General features: G+C 44.2%; 1 protein-coding gene across 1 annotated transcript in view; it reads right to left on the reverse strand.

Annotated features, from left to right (window-relative positions):
* LOC147013646 (carnitine O-acetyltransferase-like) overlaps positions 1–25,010 on the reverse strand; it is a 69,278-nt gene that overhangs the window by 26,521 nt on the left and 17,747 nt on the right. Inside the window, exons 2-8 of the mRNA XM_085855716.1 lie at positions 16,280–16,385; positions 15,896–16,119; positions 15,416–15,531; positions 15,262–15,315; positions 13,118–13,283; positions 12,641–12,815; positions 4,326–4,504 (exon numbers count right to left, since the gene is read on the reverse strand). Coding sequence (XP_085711842.1) covers positions 4,326–4,504; positions 12,641–12,815; positions 13,118–13,283; positions 15,262–15,315; positions 15,416–15,531; positions 15,896–16,119; positions 16,280–16,385 — 1,020 coding nt within the window. The remainder of the gene's footprint in view (positions 1–4,325; positions 4,505–12,640; positions 12,816–13,117; positions 13,284–15,261; positions 15,316–15,415; positions 15,532–15,895; positions 16,120–16,279; positions 16,386–25,010) is intronic.

Below are 25,010 nucleotides of genomic sequence, written 5' to 3' on the forward strand. Positions count from 1 at the left end.
GGACAACACACATATAAATAAGAGGTGGGAGCGGAGGGAAGCCAGAGCCAGAGTTATTCCTCTGTGAGGGGGGGAGTGAGGGAATTGCATGGAGAGTGAGGAATAGAGTTTTTGATAAAGAGAGCAACTCCGCCGCCAGGATGAGGCTCGTGTCTGTCAATACGAGAGGAGGGAGTAACCAGGGAGAGATACTGTACTAAGGTGTCAGAGATGTCTCAAAGGAGGAAATTTTCTGTTTAGCAGATTATGTCTGGTTTGTCAGTGGCAACCTGTATGGAGTGATCAGTCAGGTTAGAGCAAAGTCCCTAGACGTTTGAGGTCCACACTGTTAAGGAAGAGGGAGGGGAAGAGGCTTTGGGTGCAGGGGAGGGAGGGGGGAGGAGGGGAGGAGGAGGGGAGGGGGAGGAGATAGGGAGAGCTGTTGACAGCATGTAGGAGATTTCAGAAAAACTTGGGAATAGGGCAAGATTAGGGGAAGGAGGACAAAAGGCAAGGTGGTGTTGGGATGAGCCACAGTGGGGAGTAACTTGAGAGGGGGCAGAGGGAAGTCGAAGATTGGAGGAGGTGGAGGAATGAGTTGGAAGAGAAAGGGCAAGGGAAAGAGGCAGCTTTGTGGATGTGAGGGGGAACAACTTTGAAAAGGGGTAATGAGGAGGGACATTTCAAAGGGTGGGGTGAGGAGGGAGTTTTTAGGGAGGAAGGTTTGGGGAGAGCTTTGGAGAAAGGTGAGGGGAAGCTTGGAGGGGGAAGGAGAGCGAAGTTTGCTTTGAGGAGGGAGGAGGCGGCTGATTTGAGGAGGTGGGGTGAATTGTCAAGAGAACGGAGGTTTGGAAAGGAAGAAGCCTGGTGGGGGAGGGAGGATTTGAAGGGGAGGATCGGAGGAAGGCAGTGATGGAATGGGGGTGGGAGGGAGTCGAGAGAGGGAACATGTAGTGGGACGTTGGTAAGGGATAGGGTAGGTAGGATATGGGCAAGTAGATGCTGAGGAGGGAACATGAAGCCTTTGGCTGCTGGTTGCATCATTTTCTGGAAGCGTGGTTGTGCCGCTGATGCAGTGCCCCTGTTACCAGTAAGCTGGTACTCATTTTGCCGACCTCAGATGGATGACAGGCGAAGTCAACCGACTTCGTGTTATTTCAAGAACACGATAGGGGATCAAACTCAAGACCCTAATATCTTCAGCCCGAAGACCATTTAACACCCTTTAGACCCCAAAAGACCCTGTCGACCCTATAGACCCCATTTGAACCCAGTCTCCTAAGACCCTGTAAACCCAGTTACACCTTTTGTCTGAGAGCCTTCTACAAGAACACTTGATGTTCACCAGTTATAATCAAAAGGCCCCCCATTGGTAAACCACATCAGTACCAATCTAAGAAGTCACAAAATATAGTTAATGAATTTAAATTCTATTTATTTTTTCAGGTTCCACTCATCTTGTAAGTGGCAATGGGAAAAGTCCCACTTGTCAAAGAGAAAACGGTGTCCATGGCAACAATTTCACCCTCATTACAATCAAACGGAATATTTTTGTATTTTTACTTTTGTCAAATCACAGGAATGTGTCCACATATCAGATTGAAAGTTAAGCAGCTTATTTGTAAGTGCATGTCGTATAAGTGAGGAAGGTTTGGTCCAAATTAGTCAACAGTCAAGGTCAATGTCATCCAAAACATGTAAAACAGCTATTAGGCACAATTAGAAAATGTATCAACCAAATTTGTTCTGCATGAGAGATTTCTTTTTTTTTGGATGCACTGTGGAGGATCGTATGAGAGCGAACACACAGAACGTAAAACAAGGGGAGCAGGAGAGGGAAGGAAAAAACAGTGAAGAACAGAGACATGAGGAGATCTGTGGAAGGGAGAGGGATGGGGTGCTGTACACGAGGTAAACAAGATGGACACTTCAGTGACTTTCAGGAAGGAAAGCAGGGAATTTGTAGGAGGTGGGTTTGGGGTGGATTAACGGGGGTAGAAAAGATCATGGTTTTGGATGGGGGAAGATAAGAGATGGGGGAAGAAATGGTGGTGAACAGCTGTTTTGAAGACCTGAAGGGAAGAGTGTGCTTGAAGAGAGTGTGGGAGTTTGTTCCAAAGGCGGGGAAAAAGAGCAATGAAAGAGTGAAGGTGAGCAGTGATTATTATCGAACTTGGTAGTTTTACCAGAAGGGGGTTGCTGACGGAACTTGAGTGCCCTGCGTTAATATGGAGGGGGCAGATGACAAATAGAGTGGAGGGGGGAGGGGTGAGCAAGCCAGAGAGGAGATGGTTGAAGACAGAGAGACCACCGACATGCCTACGGTTTGTATATGTTTTTTGAAGGTATTCCTGACATGTAACCTCCTTCAACTATAACAGTGTTTCGTTTGATCTCTTCAGTTATTAATAAAAGGGTTCATTTGGAAAAAAAAATGTTTCTGCATAATTAGTAATTCATCTAAATGTGGCATTATTGATAAGGGGTGAATACTTTTGCCATTCCCTGTAGCTTACTTCAAATCATCAGCAAGGTCATGGAACCAATCGCAATTGACATAAAATCATTCCTTTTCTCTACCGGCCTCATCTCAGACCACCAATTCGGAGTCAGACCTGGTCCCTCTACCTTGGACATGCTCATTCTACTCTCCCAACAATGGATGGAGGCCCTCAATGTCAGACATGAGATCAGGGCCGTCTCTCTGGACATATCTCGAGCTTTTAATAGTCTGGCATCCTGCCCTGCTCTCCAAACGGTCTGCCTATGGAATCCAAGGCGAACTCCACTCTTGAATTTCTGATTTCCTCCACTCTTGTAGCCAACTTGTGGCTCTCAACGGAACCCTTTTATCTCCTCTCTCTGTCGAGCCTGGAGTACCTCAAGGCAGTGTTTATATTGTTCCTAATCTTCATCGATGATCTCAATGACTCTGGAAAATCCCCGTTATTTATTTGATGATGTCATCACCCTCTGCCTTGACATCCCTCATCCTTCTGATAGACAGGCAGCAGCCTCTTCCCTGTCCTCAGACCTTGATGAAAACACAAACTGGTCAAACACTTGGAACATGTATTTTCACCCTGACAAATCTCAGTTTGTATCTCTATCTCTGTCTCTGCCTGTCTCAAGACTACCGCAAACATCCCATCTACTTTCTCAATTACCCCTCTCAAAGAGGTTCAGTCATTCAAACTCTTGGGTCTCACACTCAGCCATGATCTCTCTTGGACAAGCCACATTTAAAAGTTGGCCTCCAAAGCCAGATGCCAACTGGGTATCCTCTGTCATGCAAATTCCTTCCTTGGCACACCTGGGCTCCTATCCACCTACAAGACCTTCATCCACAGCTTCATGGAGTACTGCTCTCTCCTCTGGGTCGGCACCTGCCTCTCACCTTGCTCAGCTTGACGCATGGAACCCCAGGCTTTCAAGATCATTGGAATCTCTCATGATGAAGTCGAGTCTATGGGTCTATCACTGCCATTGCCAACAGGTAGGTGTGATCTCTGTCTTCTTTCACCTCGTTTCTAGTGTTGCACCCTCTGTTCTCTCAGTGCTTTGACCCCGCCTCCCAAGTATCTGCAGGACGCACACAGTCCATCAGCAACCCCTTCCTCATGAAACTACCTAAATCCAGGATCACTGCTCACCTCCCTCATTCCTTACTCTTTTTTTCCTGTCTGTGGAACCAACTTCCACATCTTCTTCAATCTCATTCTTCCACTAGGTCTTCAAGACAGTGGTTCACCACCAGGTCAGATCGTCCCCAATCCATGATCTTTCCTTCCCCATTAACCCATCTCCCTCCTCCCACAAGCTCACCTCTTTCCAAATTTCCAGTTTTTCCTTCTTGAGAGTTTGCTTCTGTATCCATCTTGTCTACCCCCCACCCCACCACATCCCTAATTTGTTACTCTTCCTTTTGTTCTTCTGATGTATCCTGATTCTTTCTGTGTTCTAACTCTTCCACCAGCCTTGACTTTGTATCCCCAAAAAAAAAATTGCAATTTGTTTACTGCCTTTGGGGAAATATTAGTTAAGGTAACATTCTCTTTCTTTGATTAACCGAAAATCAATATCAAATGTCGAAAATAGTTTGGTTTAATAATCAACCTTATCCTGTGGAGGGACCAAAAACATCCACAAAATGGCCAAAAGTTAGAATTGTCTACTCGAGCGGACCGTGCGTGGACTGTGTGCCATTATGTAGGATTGTCCCTGATCATGTCCCTGAGATTAATTAAATGTCTCTTAGCATGAATACTGTTATGTGTACGGAACAGGTTGATGGGGTGCAAGGTGTTCACCCCAATCCTCCAGCCCATAAAGGCCATCCCAATCACCTGGAGGGTTTTGTCAAACCAGCGGTTCCCGGCGTTGGCACGGCTGTCTCCACCATGCAGGATCTGCGCGGCTGCGTGGCTCATGGCTAGCTCGGCGGGTGGCCTAGTTGATGGAGCGTCCAAACATACACCAAACATGCCTTGTTGAATGATGCGTGCGGATTCCTTGTTCAGCTTGTCTGAGGAAGAGAATGAAAGTGTGCATTGAAGGGAAGGAGCATGCATGGTATGTTCATCAGAGCTGAAGTACAGGGCACCTGAGGAATCCAATGCAAGATGTCGGCAGAGTTTTTCAAAATGTGAATAACAGCTATGGGAGGGCCACGGTTATGGGAGGGCCATGTTTGTGAGAGGGCCACGGTTATGGGAGGGCCATGGTTGTGAAAGGGCCACAGTTGTGGGAGGACCACAGTTGTGGGAGGACCACGGTTGTGAGAGGGCCATTTACATGTTACATGTACAAAATGACAGAATTTTGATCTGTCGCTTCCTTCACACATCTTCAGTATGTTCCCACTCCAAGTTTGATTCAAATCCACCAAGAACCTCCTTTCCTTTTCACACATCTGCCCCACCCACCAAACCCAGGTATTTGTGTATTCTTGTTCATGTGGAGATCTAATATCTTTGTGCAAGATTTTCATCATAAATACTATATGTTACAACACACACACACACACACACACACACACACACACACACACACACACACACACACACACACACACACACACACACACACACACACACACACACACACACACACACACACACACAGTTAGTGCTTGGCCGATATTGGCAATTCTAAGGAATCAGCAGATTGGAGTCAGTGTGATTACCGACTACATTACATGCTGTATACAACCCCTCAAAAAAAAAACTTGAGCAGCTGTCACCCTTGTTTTCAAGCCTGGTGTTGACTTAGTGGTTACGGCGGCTGGCTTGGGATATTAGGGTCCTGAGTTTGAGCCCCGTTTTCCAATGAATTAACACCTGGTGGGGTTGACTCAGCCCGTCATCCTTCCGAGGTCAGCGAAATAAGTACCAGTGGTATAGGGACACAGTATCAGCGGCATAGTTGCACCCCAACAAAACGTGAGCTACCCGGCAACCAAGCTGCCATACTCAAGAAGAACAAGACCCTTGTTTTTTGGGAATATCATTAAACAAAGTAAAAAAACAATGTTGCATCACAGACGTTTCAAAGAGATGAGCAGCGAATCATCGCATGATGGGTGGAAAAAAAATTGGGTCTGTAATTTAGAAAACACGTTCATACGGCAAACGGCTCGGAAATCGGGTGTTATCAAATGTAATTCGCTTTGAAACTCACAAAGAGAAATCATATAACCTTTGTAAGGCAAACCCGGTTCATAAAAAAATAACCAATGTGCCCACCAATTTCCCCTCCAAACGACCTCTACCTTGTAGCAAGTGCCATCTGTACATCCTGAACAGGACAAGAACTGTACTGCTATCGAATTTCCTAGTTTTAGTCCAGGATTGCTTTTTAACCCAGTTTGTAGATAAGCCCACGAGGGGGAGTGCAGTGCTCGACCTCCTTTTAAATAACGATCCAAATATGGTGGAGGAGGTGGAGGTAGGGGAGCATTTAGTATCAAGTGACCATAACATTGTTTGTGCAAAGATTCTGTTCAGGGTTAGAGTTCAGGACAGTAGACTAAGGCTGTTAGATTTCAGAAAGACAAACATTGAGGGTATGAGGAGAGAGTTTGGTGATGTGCATTGGGAGACTCTAACAATAGGACAATGAAAAATCACTCATTGAGTGGCACTTGCCAAAATAGAACGGCACTCACAGCCCATACCTCCGCCAGGCTGAACAGTTTACATTTTGTATCCCACTGATTGGTCGGATCTGAATCCGGACCTTAACCAATATCAAATCGACTTGTTCTTGCCACCAAGCCAACTCGTCCACCTCGTTTTGTCATAACTCAACCACAACTTTTTGAGATATTGTGCTATTTTTAGTTTTTGGCCCCATCTCCCAATGGTGAAGAATCACTTAAGAAACTAGAACGGGCACTCATAGAGCGCATACCTTCGCCGCCACTACTTTTTTTGTTCTTGGTATGAGTGTGGGGAACTGGTTTCATATGAATGGTCTTATGACACAAACCACATATCTATAATGTCATGACCCCCCCCTGACTTTCGGGGGCTACGGACTAAACAACAATCAACTCACGTCGTTTTGGCGAGTCTTCACTCGCAAGCTCGGTGAATACAACGTTTCAACAAGAGAAGGTAATCTCGTTTGATGCTGGTTTCATGCAAATCGAATAAGAATTAACCGAGTTATGCCGAAAACCGCATATTTTTCAAGGGCGTGACCCCCCCCTCCCCCGACATTTTACCCCAACCGGTGACATGTGTTATGACGTCATTGTGTTACAAGATTGGGCATTAAATTCTGAACATTTTGGTGCTGGGTTCATGTAAAGCGGACAAGAATTGACCGCGTTATGACAAAAACCGCATATTTTTCAAGGTCGTGACCCCCCTGACCTTTGACCCCGAACTGGTAACAAGAGTATGGGCGTCATTGTGTCATATTGCATATCACAAGATGAGGCGTTGAATTCTGAACATTTTGGCGTTAGTTGCATGCAAATTGAATAAAAATTGACCGTGTTATCGTAAAAAGACGATTTTGACCTTTTCGTGACCTTGCCCTTTGACCCGAACGATCCCAAAATCTAATCGAATGCTTCCTGGCTAATAACTAATCATCCCACCAAATTTCATGCAATTCGGTTTAATACTTTTTGAGTTATACGAATCACAAGATTACAAATAAATAAATAAGTAAATAAATACACGCCGACCAAAACATAACCTTTCGCAGAATGCGAAGGTAATAAATAATACTCGGATCCGGATCCAGATTCAGATCTTCACCAAAATTTAATCAATTCATCCTCGTCACACTCTCAACCTGTCCACCAAGATTCGTCCGAATCCATCTGTAACCTTTTGAGATATTGTGCCATGTATATTATATATATATATATATATATATATATATATATATATATATATATATATATATATATATATATATATATATATATATATATATATATATATATATATATATATATATATACATACACAGTACCAGTCAAAAGTTTTAGAACACCCCCATTTTTCCAGTTTTTACTGAAATTTAAGCAGTTTAATGTAACAATGTAAGCAGAGAACAAATTAACAACTGCAGATAAAAAAAGAAAAAATGGAATCGTTTTGTTGACCAAAACTTAATCCAGATTTTTGACTCATCAAAGTCACCACATTTTGTAGATATAACAGCCGAACAGACTCTTGACATTCTTTCCACAATGGAAATCAAATATTGTTCGGAAAGTTCTTCCCAACTGTTGCAGAAGTTCCCACAAATGTGCTGCACTTGGAGGTTGCTTTGCTTTCACCCTTCTGTCCAGTTCATCCCAAACCAGCTCGATGGGGTTGAAGTTTGGAGACTGTGCTGGTCATTCCATGATTTGAAGCCTACAGTCTTGTTCTTTTCTTCGAAGGTAGTTCTGACATAGCCTGGAGGTATGTTTTGGGTCGTTATCTTGCTGTAGGATGAACCCTGACCAACTGGGTGGAGACCAGAGGGTATTGCGTGGTGCTGCAAAATGCTGTGGTAGCCCTTTTGGTTCAGGGTGCCAGTCACTCTGTGCAAGTCGCCGACTCTGGATCCAGCAAAAGAGCCCGATCATCACGCTTCTTCCTCCATGTTTGACAGTTGGTGTCACACACTGAGGAACCATCCTTTCGCCTATTCGATGGCGTACAAAACCCTGCGTGATGAACCGAAGATTTCAAATTTTGATTAATCGGTCCATAAGACCTTCTTTCAGTTTTCAGTAGTCCACTGGCGGTGCTTCATGGCCCAGGCAAGCCTCTGTTTCTTATTTTGCCATCTTAGTAATGGTTTTCTTACTGCCACTTGACCTGTCAAACCTGCAGTTCAAAGTCGTCTCTTCACAGTTGAAACTGAAACTTCCTTACTTCGACCAGTGTGAAGCTGTGCTTGAAGCTGCTGTTCTGTGAGCTGCCTATCAATCAAGCTGTTGATTCTCAGAAACTTTTTGTTCTGATTGTGTTGTGGCTTTCGGTCTGCCAGACCTCTTCCTGTCAGAGTTTCCTTCAGTTTCCAAGTGCCTTTTGATGGTGAAGGAAACTGTGCTCACTGACAACTTGGCTTACTTTGCAATTTCTCTAAAGGAAAGACCAACACTTTCAAGGGTTATAATGGTCTGTCTGTCTTCCTTTGTTACTTGTCTATTTCTCACCATTATGATAGCAATATACCATTTTCTGCAGGGCAATATTGCCCAAATAATGCTTCAAAGTGTGTCGCAACACAGTCTGTTCCATCATTGCTTTGATACAGACAGAGGGTTTGTAACTAATCAACAAAAGTTGGGACACCTGTCGGAATTGTTTGCATCAACTTTAAGGCTTAATTTACTTCCATTGCTGCAGAACAGCTGCAGTTGCTAACCCATTACTTGTTCCCTGAAAAGGGCCTTTAACAACTCTGAAATTTACATTATTTTTCAGTTTTTGGTAACCTAAACTTTTTTTTAAACCTCTGGTAGTTTACTGCTTAGCTTGGTACCATTTCAGGTTATTCACTGGACTTGAACTGTTTAAATTTCAGTAAAAATTGGAAAAATGGGGGTGTTCTAAAACGTTTGACCAGTGGAGTACATATATATACACATATATATATATATATATATATATATATATATATATATATATCCTTTTTGGTTCCATCGCTCAATGGTGAAGAATCACTTAAAAAAACTTCTCAGATCTGGATTTGGATCCTTACCAAAATTAAGCGTTGCTGTCCTTGGCTGGTCACCTACATAAAAAAAAGGACAGAACGATTGCTGGAAAACTATGGCCAAAAATTGTGTGACGGAGACAGACAGACAGACAGACAGACAGACAGACAGACAGACAGACAAACAGGACCGACCAACATAATTGGGGAAAAAAAATTTGGCCAAGTAATCATAGTCAGAGAAATGGGAAACTTCAAAGAGCAAATGTGTAGAGTTCAGAGTAAGTACATTCCAAAGAGATTTAAAACTCGAAGCAGAAAGAGACCAGGGTGGTTGAATAGTGAGATAAGGAACAGGTCAGGTCAGGTCAGGTATGGGAGCATGCGCCAGAGCAGCGCGTCGCTGCGTCCACTTTCCGCCGGTACTCAAGGGGCCTCCGTCTGGCCATCGCCCAGGCAGATGCCTGGCCCATCCCCATCTCCTTGAGATGCTGATCCTGGAGATGAGAGAATCTGGTGAGCAGGATCAGTGTCAAGAAAACGAGCCACATGTCCATACAGCCGCAGCTGACACTCACAGACTATGCAGGTAACAAATCTCATTTGAGTCTCTCAGCAACCGCTCGTTGGATACAAAGTCCGACCAGCGATAACCAAGGATTCTCCGAAGAGATCTGGTACCAAAGGAATCAAGTCTCCGTCTCAGATCCTTGGTCAGAGTCCAAGTCTCACATCCATAGAGCAAGACTGGAAGCACCAAGGACCTGAAGATTCGGACTTTCCTCCTGCCGCACAGGTACCAGCAGCACCACACCCCATGATCCAGTGAATCCATGACTCCCCAGGCCCGACCCAGATGTCTATTGACCTCTGACTCACAGCCAGCAGAGACATGAATATCACTGCCAAGGTAAGTGGATCTCTCCACAACCTCAACATCCTCACCACAAACAGGACAGCAGCATCCAAGATGTCATTGAAAGCCTGGATCTTAGTTTTGACCCAGGAAACCCGTAATCCCAGCAGCTCCGACTCCTCATTCAGTACCTCGAGGGCCCCAAAAAGGATATCTGAAGTCTCCGCAAAGATGACTGCATCATCTGCGAAATCAAGGTCAAAGATCTTGACATTCCCAAACGATGCATCGCAGCTTGATCTCTCCGACATCTTCCCAAGAATCCAGTCTATACAAGTGCTGAAAAGTGTGGGGGCCAGTACACACCCCTGACAAACTCCAGTAACAACTGGAAATAAGCCAGAGATGGTACTACCACACTTCACAGCACTCTCAGTACCAGAGTAGAGTTCAGACATCAGATCGATCAGTTTTGGTGGCACCCCACGAAGACCAAGAATCCTCCAGAGGGCATCTTGACTCACTGAATCGAACGCTTTAAGACATCAACATTGGCTGCAAGCAGCCCCTGCCGAAACTCTCGTCTGCGTTTGGTGAGGACCCGAAGAGCAAGGATACGGTCAATCGTTGACCTCTTTGGTGTAAAGCCTGACTGCTCTGGACGCTGGTGCTCAAGCAGATGGTGGTGAACCCTATCAAGAATTATCCGAGCAAAGACCTTGCCCGGCACTGAGAGCAGAGTCACCCCTCGGTAGTTTTTGCAGCCTTGGCGATCACCCTTCCCTTTCCAGAGAGGGACAACAAGGCCCCTCTTCCAATCAGCTGGGATGATGCCTGTGTTCCAGGCAGAGCACAGAACTTCATGCAACGACACGAGTCCAGCATTTACCCCAGCCTTGAGAAGTTCAGCATGGATTCCTGATGATTAACACCATGAAGGAAAAGCAGAAGGCATTTCTTACTTTACGTGATAGAAATTGATAACTCGAGACGTGGTTTGATGTAATTAGTGTGAGATTAATTTATAGCTGGACAATGCTTTGCTGTCGTTAATGTGATAGAAATTGATAACTAGAGATGTGGTTTGATGTAATTAGTGAGATAAATTTATAACGAGACAATACTTTACTGGGTAGAAAACGAAGCCCTTTACACGAAAGGGTAGTCTTGTGCTTTTTAATGGTGTAGGAAACTGTACTCACTGACACCTTGGCTTACTTTGCAATTTCTCTAAAGGAAAGACCTACACTTTTGAGGGTTATAATGGTCTGTCTGTCTTCCTTTGTTAATTGTCTTTTTCTCACCATTATGATAGCAATATACTACTTCCTGCAGTGCAATATTGTCCAAATAATGCTTTAGAGGGTGTAGCAACACAGTCTGTTCCAACACTGCTTTTATACAGAGAGAGGGTTTGTAACTAATCAAAAAAAGTTGTGACACCTGAAGGAATTGTTCGCATCAACAGTCAAGGCTTAATTTACTTCCATTGCTGCAGAATAGCTGCAGTTGCTAACCTATTACTTGTTCCCTGAAAAGGGCCTTTTTTAACAACTCTGAAATTTAAATTATTTTTCAATTTTTGGAAACCTAAACTTTTGTTATTTTTAAACCTCTGGCAGTTTACCACATAGCTTTGTACTATTTCAGGTTATTCACTGAACTTGAACTGCTTACATTTCAGTAAAAACTGAAAAATGGGGCTGTTCTAAAACTTTTCACCGGTCGAGTACATTGTGGTTATATCGCTCAGCTAATTCCAATTTCACCCACCCTCCCGCCAATGGAGGAAACTGCCAAGACTGGTAAAAAAAATTTTTCAAAACTTGATGTAATCAAACAAAACTTGCACATGGCAGAACTTCAGGTGCTGTCATTATTCGCTGAAAGTTTCAGCTTCCTCGGTCAGATCCTCTCGCAGGGGTAGATTACAGTCGTCCAAACTCAGACACTTTCAAAGTTGTGAAGACACATATTTTTTTGGTGAAAATGATTTATTTCTCAACTGCACCGAACATGAGTAATAAATTTGCGTGTAAGCCTCATGAGGAATGATCACTGCAAGAAAGAATGATCACCGTGCTTTACAAAAGATGAAGACCATGGTTAAACAAGATTTCAGAACTGGAGTGTTCACTTTTGATTGCATCACACAATTACACAATAAGGTCGGTTACACTACTCAATGGAAAACTCGTCTTAATAAGACTCGTCATTCTTCATCAGCATAAAAATAAGGACAATTACTTTTGTGAACTAAAAGTCTCGAGAGGTATGTTAACTGACATGGTGAAGAATATTATTGGGGAAGAAGAAGAAGAAGAAGAAGACTGTCTTAGGAATCTTTACTTTTGTTTAAAAAAAATGATTTCATCCCAAAAAGTCAATTTCAAACGTACAAAACTCAGTTGTTCGATTGCTTTTGTAAACGGTCTCGCTTGATGAAACACAATAGACTTTTAACAAAAGTTGGCTTTGTTCTGGCATCACTCCATTATGAGGCCACAGTCTGGTTTATCATCCTCCATGCATGTTTGTGGTACCTCAAGACTGTCCAGATTAAAGTACAACAAAGCAACTCCAGAAAATGTTTCCTGAAAACAAACTTTGAAGCTACAACACGTAAATCACCTTTTATGAGTATCTTGTGCCCAGCGCCCCAGCGGTGGCGGTATTCTGTCGTGAGAATACCAATGGGTTCCTTCGTGGTCTTGATGGAAGAGCTCCAGATCTTCTCGAGTTGAGAGTATATCTGTCCCACTGTAAGAGGCTTTCCACTTGAGTGGTACACGCAGAGCTGGAAAAACTGTCATATTGACGCACGCACTGCACATTTAATATCGCTTCATACAGGATAGAAAAGGAACATAGGTGCTATACCATGTAGATTACATCATAAACATAACCAAACTAACAAAGTCACATTATCATCATCACATTTTTCCCATTATCCCATTTGTAATAACCAATTATGATATTTCGGCAATGTCTCTATCGACATTTATCTGTCTCTAATGGTGAGATGCAAACAGACTGAAAAGCCTAAAAAAAAAACATGTATGGACATCCATGAGAATGCACAGAAGACTTCCCGATGTGCCTTCTCACCGTGTAGTTGTGTGCCACCGTGATGTGACGTGGTGGGGGATTCATGACACTGTAGTCTACAATGGTGTCACGTCGAGGGCCTGGTACTCGGCATGAAGAAAATATTTTGTAGTACTGGTCCATGCAGAGTGGCTTTTCATTCTTGTAACTCTGTTTTAAATTACCCCTGCAAGAACCACGTCACAAGATCTGCAATCACTATACACCAGACGTGAGGACAAGTACAAAAAACAATCAATTGTTTATTGTTGAAGTCCAGCAATGAAGACACTTTTGGGTCCTCCATGCTAGCAGGTTAAGGCAGTAACAATTGGCAAGTTCCATGATTATGCAGACTGGAATTTATAATTTACCAAAATAATGAGGTCAAGGGCCTGATTTTAACTGAAAGATACCATGGCATTATTACCCTGCGCTCGCGAAGCGAAAAGCGTGGTCAACGGTCGCGTCCGTGTGCCGTACGTGAGTCGTCTCTTATCGTCAGCACCTCTCATCGTCCCCCATCCAAATCCTCGATCTTTTCTACCCCCGTTAATCCACCCCAAACCCTCCTCCTTCAAATTCCCTGCTTTCCTTCCTGAAAGTCCCTGTAATATCCATCTTGTATACCCCGTGTTTCCCACGCCATCCCTCTCCATTCCACAGATCTCTGAATGTCTCTGTTCCCCACTGTTTTGTCCTTCCCACTCCTCTCGTCTCATGCCCCCTTGCTGTGCGTTGTGTGTTAGCTATCATACGAGCCTCGACAAGGTATACAAAAAAAACAAAAAACCCATTAGTCTGAGCGACACTAAATTTTCCAAATACGTGCGCCTCCTCCTGTGGAATTTTTTTAGTTATAATTATGACGTCATACGTCACGTGGTATAGGTGCCATCTTGGAAAACTGAAAACTTTGCACCTCTATATCTCCGAAACCACTCTGCCATCTTCATGCACAAAACTGAGGCAAAGAGGAATAGTTTGGTAACAGTGTCGTACCAACACCTTCACAAAGCACTAACAAACATAGATGCCACCAACCGAGGCCCAGGTCAGGCTGCAAGGTATCATAGGATTAGGTTGTAGAATGTAGATGATCACCTGATCACTGGACAAGCAGAATTGCCACCATTAAAGGTGATATTCTTGATATAAGTAGAATAAATGCAAGTGGCATTTCTAATGTGCATGTTGATGAATCGCCCCTGCCTGTGAAACATCAGGACTACACTAGTTTAAGGCTGGGTCAGGATTCGAACCCAGGCTAAACAGCTTCGAGGCGAGCATACATAGTAACCCTACATTAGGTGATGGAGACCATGAGACGATGAACTGGCAAGCATTCTTGCATCAAAAGGTATTCTGTTCATGTGAATAATCTCTGACATTGCTCTTTCAAGCTCTTGGATATATTGTTGGATGACAACAGAGCGATGTAAAGTACCTTTACTATATATTACCTTCACATGTGGTGGAACAGCTCTTACAATTTGGAGGATTGTTAGAGAGTTGTTCATTTAATCCAAGATAGGAATTTGTTTAAACTCTGAACTCTCCATATGTTTATACAGTGCTAACAAATCGCGAGGTCGAAGAGTACCCTTCCCGTAAAATTATGAAATTGCCTGGACTTTCAGTGATAAACGGTGTAAACGACGTCACATCTCCCCTTACTAATCACCCACAGAACTAAATCCTTCAACGATACAGGTAAGTGAGCATATTTTGAGACCATCACATGATTTACTTTTTGTTAAGCACTTAGATAATATAGGATCCACAAGGTGCACACCAGTTTTTGTATTTATTGTTTTGTTAATGAATACAGAAATCTTGCTCTGTAATGGAGAAACTAAACGGCATTGGGCAGCAGCAGCAGGCTGGCTTACAGAGTAAGGTGTGGGAGTTGGGGGAAGGGTGAGAGGGAAGTAGTCATTAAGAGTAGAAAAATAGTGGGGGTGGATAATGGAAGAAGCACGAGTGGTGATGGGTAGCCCTCTTGAAGACATTGAGGAAGGGGTAAGAGACACAGGCACAGTGATTGGGTTCCACCAATGAGAACTCAGAGGGATGGAGGAATAGAAACGAGCCGTCAGTTTTGAATTTGGGAAGGTATGCATATGAGGCAGATTAAAATCTTACTGGACACACATTGGACTCACGTGTCCAGGAGAATTTTGAAGTCAAGAACACCAGCAATGAGCTTTGCAGCAAACCTGGGGAGACAATGAAGGACAAAAGCTCATACTGAGCCGTACCCTAGCAACACTATTTCATGTACAAGATGTTGGTAATAATCAGGCTTTTGTGACTCACTGCAGCTGGCCTTGTGTGTCTTTAAAGTCCTGTTTGGGCAGCACCACCCCTGGACTGGAGTGGACGACCAGCGGTGTTTGGTTAGCCAGGTACATGTCCATGAGCCAGTTTGAGAGCTGATTCACAAAACACACGTGCGTATATGTATTAAAATCGAACTTTCAGCGAAATAAACAAAATAAAAGATGTGATATTATCTGCCCAAGTAGCTGAAGATAAGACAGCCAGCTAAATTTACATTTCCAAAGATGGTGTGCTCAATGATGCACATTTCATGCCTGAACTAGAACAGGACAGCAGTTTATAGATGATATCGACTCCACTGGATGTCTAACCTAGACATTTCACAGGTCAGCACCCCAACTGAATGAATTGGCCTTTCACCCCAGTCTGCAATACATCACCTCGTACATACTCCCTCATTCTGGATACTTCACCCACCTCGTAAAATCCCTTACACCTTATACACGCACCCCATACCCAGTTATCAGACTTTTGTGCCTTCATCTCAAGTCGCTGCTGAAGTATTTCTCCCAGCCCTCCAGGTCGTGCAAAGTCTTGCAAAAGCTTGCGGGTATACTTGAGCTCCTCTTCTGAGACAAGGGGCTGGAGAGAGGCGAGGTAGCGCTCCAACGTTTGCTTTTGGGGGGGCACAGGTAAGCGCGGAAGTGCCGTACGGTCTCGCCTCGTGATAGGTTCAGGGCCTAGAGTGGGTTGTGTAATGATGCGGGTGGTTAGTATCAGAGATGAGACCAAAAGAAAAATGCAGACCTCATGATGAAAAATTTCAGCAAGACCCTCTGGCGAGAAAGTTCAACTTTATCCCGATTTCAAATGTGGATTCCATGGTTTAATCACACTTACCAGCCAAAGGACCTGGAGACAGGAAGCATGCAATGATCCCAACAGATGGAAGACCAGGTTGCAATGTTGTTTGGCAGCAGCATGTGCTCTGCCACTTACATCGTATCTGAAGGAGACGCATCAAAAACGACTGGTATCACCACACTAAACCACATAACCACCATCCTGCATGGCAGGAAATTTCACCTGATGGTTCATTCCATGTCATACGCATTACATTTCAGTGGGAATTTTCAGGAATGAACACTTATAATTCCAAATACTGAAAGTGGAAACATTCCTGCTTTTGCCAGAAACATTGCCCAACATGGGAAGGCATTGATGTCGAAACAAATGGATGATGTCGTCCCCTCTCTGCCATGTCCTCTAAGTTATGACATCTCATGTGCATTGCATTTAGAGGATTTTAAAAGTTTTTAACTTGCTGCAAAATATTTTGTCAAACTAATGGCATATACCCTTCAATTTCATTTTTAAAGTGTTCTCTGCCAACCTTCCCAGCACGTTCATTCCAGAATGGTGAATTGGCCAGGTACTCAAATATTCAAACTTCTATGACACGTGTTACCGGCACGTGTTGAACGAATACTTTATTCACTTGCAAGCCTTTGGCAACCTCGGTCTGTTGCTTCGTCCTCCAGTCAAAGTCAAACAGCCGCAAGCCGAACACCTCACCCTAATCTGGGTCCACTGACTCAAACAGGATGGAATTCCCTCCCAATCTATTATATATCCACTCACCCACACCCCACTTTTACACCCACCCTTATACTCATCGCAGTAAAATTACAACAGATGTTGAATTCCTATTTTTCTTCTTTACGGAGGACCCCCCTACCCTGCCTCAAGTCCTTTTATTACAAGTGTCCCTTCTGATCGCATTCAAAACTGCCAGTCATCTCTCCCTCTCCTGTTACACTCCACCACGAAGGCCAACCCTCCTCCAACCCCCTCCCCATCACAGTAACCAAATACAAGGCAGACACCACCACTGTACTAGAAAAACAACAGTGCTCTCGGCAATGGGCCCAAGCCATATCTCGGAGCATTTATCACTCTGTTATGACAAACATTCCACAACCATCAACAACACGAGCAATAACAAAAAGATACCCATGAAAAGAACCACCCAAACAAGCACACACTTCTCTGTTGTCTCTGTCTAATCATTTCATCATCAGACAAAAACAAGAATAAATTAAAAAATAATATCCTCAGCTTTTATCACCCAAACAAGCAAAACTTCACTTTCAGTGTTCTGAAAATCCAAACAACTACATTCCTCTGTCTCCATTACTTACACAACCACCGCTGTTCAACAACTCCTCATTAGATTAAAATTCTTCATTCAAACATACAAAAAAAATATATATATCTTATGTACAAGTGTGTGTGTGTGTGTGTGTGTGTGTGTGTGTGTGTGTGTGTGTGTGTGTGTGTGTGTGTGTCACACTGTTGGAATGTACCTTTTGACCCTTTAGACTGCTGAGACCCCTTCGACCTTTGAAAACCCTTTAGACCCTGAGTACCCTTTAGACCATGAGGACCAAAAAGACCCAGATGACCCAAAAAACCCCGAAGACCCAAAGGACCCAAACGATCCAAGAGTTCCCGAGGACCAAAAAGATCCAAAAGTCACCGAAGAACCAAAAGACCCACAAGACTTTGTAGACCCTTTAAGATTGTACTCTAAATGGATGAGGTGCGCGTGGAGAGGCATGTTTGTGGAGTTATAATGGAATGTTCCGATGTGGAATGTGATACACCAAAATGATTGTCATGACTTCTTTATTATTGATTGGGCCTGATTAGTTTAGTTGATCCTAATTAGTTGATTAGGCCAACTACAAAAAGATCCGACGTTTTAAACGCACTCCATGTTAAGGTATATTAAGCAGCTTAATATGTCCTTCTACCACGGCATGGCATTCTAATAAAACATAAATAACAAAAACAATAACTACATTGTAAAAAAGCACATATTAATTCATACCAATAATATTTACAATTACAACAACAATAAGAATAGTATCATATGGCAGTAATAATAACGAACATATTGTTACGGATCTGGAAACCATTTGCATTCAACATACAGGTCCCAAAAGTCAGTTATCCCGTTAAGTACGTGTGAGACAGGTCCCTTCCTTTTGTTTAGTGGGAGAATTAAATGCAAGCGTTGCGACTTCTTTTTAGTTAGGTTATTAAATCTTTACATCCAACGAACAACCAACAACCATTCTATTCCCCATCACGACCCACCATCAACCTGCTCCTAAACGAGCGCTTCGCTCGCCCAACCGGAAAGCCTATTGGAGGTACAACCCTCTGAGGCGGAATCTCGAAGATGTTTGAGGCAGTTTCATCACCACCACCTTTCTCGAACACGTATGGAGTGGGCGGGCTTCCCAGTATGGCCGAAACCCCGCACAGAAAGAGCGGAACCATGGTAGCCCGTTCCAATGGGGGCGAACAGTGACGTCAGTTTCACCAAGGCCCCTCCCCGCTGAGGGAGGTCCATAAAAGTTACGACGCGATCCTCAGCGGGGAGTTCTGTAGAGAGGGAGTGTCGAGAGTTCTGAGGGGTTTGGTCGTGTTTTTTGGGGTTGCGCTGGTGTTCTTGAGTGGTTACAAGCAGTGATTACGAGGGGCTGTTATGAGTTCTTAGTTGGTTTTTGCTGTCACGAGCGTTGAGCAGAGGGTCATCGTGGCGGTGAACAAGTCTGCTGGGCCCCCGCAAGGCAGGGCAGAGCGACCCCGACCTCCCTCCGTGGACCCCGACTATTCACCACCCGAGTTCCGCCACGAACCACGAGTCCCCCACGTGCGACTGGGACCAGGCCGACGACCATTGGCAGGTGCCGCAGCATAGAGTACCCCCTTTCTCTGACGGCCAGGTGCCCATCCGGACTCTGACCCCCAGCACGTCTCCCTCTCATCGGCTGGAGGGTCCAATAAAGAACTCTGGGTTTCTTTTCTTGTTGTGTGTCTGCGTGTGGGCCCGTCTTGTAAGTAGAACTGTGTAAGTGCTTCAATTCTTATAAATATTTCTTGCATATTCGCGTTAAGTCTTTATTTTACTGTTAATAAATTTATTAGAAATGTTCCCATTCCGTTTCTGTCCCTTCTTACATTGGTCCAGCATGGTACGAGTACAAGCGGGGTTTCAACCCCGGTAATCGGTCTATCATAGCCGGCACGGCTTTGGCAGTTTCCGCTCGGCTGCACCCGAACCGGAGTTGGTAGTTGGAACTCCACCGCAGTCGGTAGAGTGACCCGGTTCGAGCAAGAGGTGCCGAGGGCGTGGTTTCCCCAGTAGTCGAAATCGCGTAGTTAATTAGGTAAATTGGTTTTAGACAAACAGACCCTACGCTACGCGGTTGAGATATTGGCATCCACGGTCGGTTCAGCGACCCGCCAGCTCTCGCAATTATCCGGATCGACGGCCTACAATTGCGGGGAGTCTTGTGGGAGACGACGTAGTTTCCCCCACCTCGCGGTCATTCTCACAACCGACCACAACAATATAATCGCCATGATGGCCCCAAGCACATCTGGGCTTCGTGAAAGGCAAACCAATACTCAAGCAGAAAAGCAGGCGGGAATGCAACGAAGCTGTGAAGACCAATTAAAATTGGTCCATCGGACTCACGGGCACACTCGTCATTAATACTTTCAAACTACTTCTTCCACTCTTCATTGCATACTCTCACCCTTTACACTTCATTGCACACACTCCTCCTTTACATTCCATTGCATACTCTCACCCTTTACACTCCATTGCACACACTCCCCCTTTACACTCCCATTGCATACTCTCACCCTTGACACTTCATTGAATGCTCTCACCCTTTACACTCTTCATTGCACACACTCCTCCTTTACATTCCATTGCATACTCTCACCCTTTACACTCCATTGCACACACTCCCCCTTTACACTCCCATTGCATACTCTCACCCTTGACACTTCATTGAATGCTCTCACCCTTTACACTCTTCATTGCATACTCTCACCCTTTACACTCTTCATTGCACGCACTCCCATTGCATACTCTCACCCTTTACACTTCATTGAATGCTCTCACCCTTTACACTCTGCATTGCACACACTCACCCTTTACATTCTGCATTGCATACTCTCACCCTTTACACTCTTCATTGCATACTCTCACCCTTTACACTCTTCATTGCATACTCTCACCATTTCCATTCTTCATTGCACACACTCACCCTTTACACTCCATTGCATACTTTGACCCTTGACACTCTTCATTGCACACACTCACCCTTTACACTCCATTGCATACTCTCACCGTTTACACTCTTCATTGCATACTCTCACCCTTTACATTCTTCATTGTATACACTCACCCTTTACACTCCATTGCACACACTCCCCCTTTACACTCCCATTGCATACTCTCACCCTTGACACTCTTCATTGCATACTCTCACCCTTTACACTTCATTGAATGCTCTCACCCTTTACACTCTTCATTGCACACACTCACCCTTTACACTCCATTGCATACTCTCACCCTTTACACTCTTCATTGCACGCACTCCCATTGCATACTCTCACCCTTTACACTCTTCATTGCATACTCTCACCCTTTACTCTTCATTGCATACTCTCACCCTTTACACTTCATTGAATGCTCTCACCCTTTACACTCTTCATTGCACACACTCACCCTTTACACTCCATTGCATACTCTCACCCTTTACACTCCATTGCATACTCTCACCCTTTACACTCTTCATTGCACACTCTCACCCTTTACACTCTTCATTGCATACTCTCACCCTTTACACTCTTCATTGCACACTCTCACCCTTTACACTCCATTCCATACTCTCACCCTTTACACTCTTTATTGCACACACTCCCCCTTTACACTCCCATTGCATACTCTCACCCTTTACACTCTTCATTGCATACACTCACCCTTTACACTCCATTGCACACACTCCCCCTTTACACTCCCATTGCATACTCTCACCCTTGACACTCTTCATTGCATACTCTCACCCTTTACACTTCATTGAATGCTCTCACCCTTTACACTCTTCATTGCACACACTCACCCTTTACACTCCATTGCATACTCTCACCCTTTACACTCTTCATTGCACACACTCCCATTGCATACTCTCACCCTTTACCCTCTTCATTGCATACTATCACCCTTTACTCTTCATTGCATACTCTCACCCTTTACACTTCATTGAATGCTCTCACCCTTTACACTCTTCATTGCACACACTCACCCTTTAGACTCCATTGCATACTCTCACACTTTACACTCTTCATTGCATACTCTCACCCTTTACACTCTTCATTGCACACACTCACCCTTTACACTCCATTGCATACTCTCACCCTTTTAACTCTTCATTGCATACTCTCACCCTTTACACTCTTCATTGCATACTCTCACCCTTTACACTCTTCATTGCATACTCTCACCCTTTACACTCTTCATTGCACACTCTCACCCTTTACACTCCATTGCATACTTTGACCCTTGACACTCTTCATTGCACACACTCACCCTTTACACTCTTCATTGCATACTCTCACCCTTTACACTCTTCATTGCACACTCTCACCATTTTCATTCTTCATTGCACACACTCACCCTTTACACTCCATTGCATACTTTGACCCTTGACACTCTTCATTGCACACACTCACCCTTTACACTCCATTGCGTACTCTCACCGTTTACACTCTTCATTGCATACTCTCACCCTTTACATTCTTCATTGTATACACTCACCCTTTACACTCCATTGCACACACTCCCACTTTACACTCCCATTGCATACTCTCACCCTTTACACTTCATTGAATGCTCTCACCCTTTACACTCTGCATTGCACACACTCACCCTTTACATTCTTCATTGCATACTCTCACCCTTTACATTCTTCATTGCATACTCTCACCCTTTACACTCTTCATTGCATACTCTCACCCTTTACACTCTTCATTGCACACTCTCACCATTTCCATTCTTCATTGCACACACTCACCCTTTACACTCCATTGCATAATTTGACCCTTGACACTCTTCATTGCACACACTCACCCTTTACACTCCATTGCATACTGATACTCTCACCCTTTACATTCCTCATTGCATACACTCACCCTTTACACTCCATTGCACACACTCCCCCTTTACACTCCCATTGCATACTCTCACCCTTTACACTCTTCATTGCATACTCTCACCCTTGACACTCTTCATTGCATACTCTCACCCTTGACACTATTCATTGCATACTCTCACCCTTGACACTCTTCATTGCATACTCTCACCCTTGACACTCTTCATTGCATACTCTCACCCTTGACACTCTTCATTGCATACTCTCACCCTTGACACTCTTCATTGCATACTCTCACCCTTTACACTCTTCATTGCACACACTCACCCTTTACACTCCATTGCATACTCTCACCCTTTACACTCTTCATTGCACACACTCACCCTTTACACTCCATTGCATACTCTCACCCTTTACACTCTTCATTGCACACACTCCCCCTTTACACTCCCATTGCATACTCTCACCCTTTACAATCTTCATTGCATACACTCACCCTTCACACTCTTCAATGCACACACTCACCCTTTACACCCTTCATTGCATACTTTCACCATTTACACTCTTCATTGCACACACTCACCCTTTACACTCTTCATTGCACACACTCCCCCTTTACACTCCATTGCACACACTCCCCCTTTACACTCCCATTGCATACTCTCACCCTTTACACTCTTCATTGCATACTCTCACCCTTGACACTCTTCATTGCATACTCTCACCCTTTGCACTCTTCATTGCATGCTCTCACTCTTTACACTCTTCATTGCAGACACTCACCCTTTACACTCCATTGCATACTCTCACCCTTCACACTCTTCATTGCATACCCTCACCCTTTACACTCTTCAATGCACACACTCATCCTTTACACTCTTCAATGCACACTCTCACCCTTTACACTCTTCAATGCACACACTCACCCTTAACACTCTCCAATGCACACTCTCACCCTTTCCACTCTCCAATGCACACTCTCACCCTTTCCACTCTTCAATGCACACTCTCACCCTTTCCACTCTTCAATGCACACTCATCCTTTTCACTCTTCATTGCACACTCACCCTTTTCACTCCTCATTGCACACACTCACCCTTTTCACTCTTCATTGCACACTCACCCTTTACACTCTTCAATGCACACTCACCCTTTACACTCTTCAATGCACACTCTCACCCTTTACACTCTTCATTGCACGCTCTCACGCTTTACACTCTTCATTGCACGCTCTCATCCTTCACACTCTTCATTGCACGCTCTCATCCTTCACACTCTTCATTGCACGCACTCACCCTTTACACTCTTCATTGCACACACTCACCCTTTACACTCTTCATTGCACGCTCTCACCCTTTACACTCTTCATTGCACGCTCTCATCCTTCACACTCTTCATTGCACGCTATCATCCTTTACACTCTTCATTGCACACATTCACCCTTCATTGCACACACTCACCCTTTCAATCTTCATTGCACACTCTCACCCTTTACACTCTTCATTGCACTCACTCACCCTTTTCACTCTTCAATGCACACTCTCACCCTTTACACTCTTCAATGCACGCTCTCACCCTTTTCACCCTTCATTGCACACACTCACCCTTTTCACTCTTCAATGCACACTCTCACCCTTTACACTCTTCAATGCACACACTCACCCTTCATTGCACACACTCACCCTTTACACCCTTCAATGCACACACTCACCCTTCATTGCACACACTCACCCTTTACACTCTTCGATGCATACTCTCACCCTTTACACTCTTCATTGCACACACTCACACTTTACACTCCATTGCATACTCTCACCCTTTACACTCTTCATTGCACACACTCCCCCTTTACACTCCCATTGCATACTCTCACCCTTTACAATCTTCATTGCATACACTCACCCTTCACACTCTTCAATGCACACACTCACCCTTTACACCCTTCATTGCATACTTTCACCATTTACACTCTTCATTGCACACACTCACCCTTTACACTCTTCATTGCACACACTCACCCTTTACACTCTTCATTGCACACACTCCCCCTTTACACTCCCATTGCATACTCTCACCCTTTACACTCTTCATTGCATACTCTCACCCTTTACACTCTTCATTGCACACACTCACCCTTTACACTCCATTGCATACTCTCACCCTTTACACTCTTCATTGCACACACTCCCATTGCATACTCTCACCCTTTACACTCTTCATTGCATACTCTCACCCTTTACTCTTCATTGCATACTCTCACCCTTTACACTTCATTGAATGCTCTCACCCTTTACACTCTTCATTGCACACACTCACCCTTTACACTCCATTGCATACTCTCACCCTTTACACTCTTCATTGCACACACTCCCCCTTTACACTCCCATTGCATACTCTCACCCTTTACAATCTTCATTGCATACTCACCCTTCACACTCTTCAATGCACACACTCACCCTTTACACCATTCATTGCACACACTCACCCTTTACACTCCATTGCATACTCTCACCCTTTTCCCTCTTCATTGCACACACTCACCCTTTAAACTCCATTGCATACTCTCACCCTTTGCACTCTTCATTGCATGCTCTCACTCTTTACACTCTTCA

The sequence above is a fragment of the Eptatretus burgeri genome, chromosome 14, assembly GCF_056783735.1.
Source record: "Eptatretus burgeri isolate ZD-2024b chromosome 14, Ebu_testis_v1, whole genome shotgun sequence".
NCBI lineage: Eukaryota > Metazoa > Chordata > Myxini > Myxiniformes > Myxinidae > Eptatretus > Eptatretus burgeri.